Here is a 1496-nt window from a genome sequence, read left to right on the forward strand (position 1 = left end):
GGTGCTGTTGGATAGATCACATGTTGTGATTCATTGACAGCCATACCTTCTGCTGTTCAAGATAATGATGACTGGTAGATAATTAGTTATTAGCATTACTGCATTTTAATATTAGAAAGCACAAATCTGCTTATGAATTATAAAAATTAGTAAGACTTCTAAAGAGCAAATTAAATATTTAGGTCCGAAATTAGCGGATTTGTGCTTAAGCGGGTTGGTGCCCACCACTGATTAAATGAAATACTCACCTCAAAGGCAACTACACAGAAAGGACATTGTAATAAAAAAATAATAATCATCATCTTTSCAGTGATCAAACCAAATGATTTTGAGGTAAACTTCTCACCTTGTCTGATCTTGGTGCTGGTCAAAGGCCCTGAGAGTTTCACTTGATGAGTAGGATTTCTGAGTGGGGACCCGCAGRCCGTGGGAGCCAATGGCACAGTCCTCACTGTCTCCTGATGAGCCTTACAAAGATGGATGGATACACAAACAGACACATATCAGAACTCATGAGCTCTCAGCAGGCTCTTCATGAACTCCACTGGTCTCAGAGTTGTTGTTCTACATCTTAATCCACATCAGAAACTGATGAGACATAGCTCCAGAAAAGCAACATTAGGTAACAGTCAAACATACAGTACCATCTGTTTTATTACAAATCATACTGTTTATACAAAACAAAAAGGAAAATGAGATACTTTGTTTCTATATTTTTATATTGTTAACAGTCATGTAACCCCATGTTGTCTGAAAGGTTGTTCAGATCAGTGGTTTAAAATTTCTTCACATTATTTGTAGCTATCTAAATGTGATAGGATATTGCTAAATACAGGTTTGAACTTCCTAATTGTGCTTTGAATATATTCTCACACCATCAAGGTGGTCTCGGCACAGGTTTGTTTTCATCTGCATGTGTTTGGTAGTCTGAAAACAATCTTGATCCTCATTGTAGGACCTAAKTACTAAACTGATGTGACCCCATAGAAGAAATTGAGCAGATCTCTTCACATAAAAAGTCAGCTCAGCTGCTCGTTGATTAAAGATAATCAACAGCAATCATTGAAAATATGTTGAAGATACTGCTATTTTAGTTCCTTTTCAAACCTTTTCGCCTAAAAGATTTAAGGACTTATTTGTCAAAGTCGTTCTCAGCAGAACTGTTCCTTTTGTTTAGATTTTATTAATCAAAGTGGATTACAGGACGTTGAACAGGGGACTACAGACAGTTTTTCTTTGCTTTAGTGTTTGTTGTGATTTTGGCCCGGCTGTGGTCACTGTATGCTGTAATGGGCTGTATCAATCAGAACAACAGTCTGAGCAGCAATGTGTGGTGTTATGTGTAATAAAATTCTGATTCTGATTCAGTGTGAATGTCAATTTTACATAGTAAGTACACCTGATACCTCATACAGGTACAGCGGGTAAAATAAGTATTGAACACGTCAACATTTTTCTAAGTAAATATTTTACTAGAGGTGCTAATGACATGATAT

At 36.6% G+C, this 1496-nt stretch overlaps 1 protein-coding gene across 1 annotated transcript in view; it reads right to left on the bottom strand.

Moving 5' to 3' along the window:
* LOC106534317 (teneurin-3) overlaps window positions 1-1496 on the bottom strand; it is a gene marked incomplete at both ends in the record, with an annotated part of 50128 nt that overhangs the window by 17341 nt on the left and 31291 nt on the right. Inside the window, 1 exon segment of the mRNA XM_014030915.1 lies at window positions 347-467. Coding sequence (XP_013886369.1) covers window positions 347-467 — 121 coding nt within the window.

This window comes from Austrofundulus limnaeus, unplaced genomic scaffold (genome assembly GCF_001266775.1).
Source record: "Austrofundulus limnaeus strain Quisiro unplaced genomic scaffold, Austrofundulus_limnaeus-1.0 Scaffold1140, whole genome shotgun sequence".
Classification (NCBI taxonomy): Eukaryota; Metazoa; Chordata; class Actinopteri; order Cyprinodontiformes; family Rivulidae; genus Austrofundulus; species Austrofundulus limnaeus.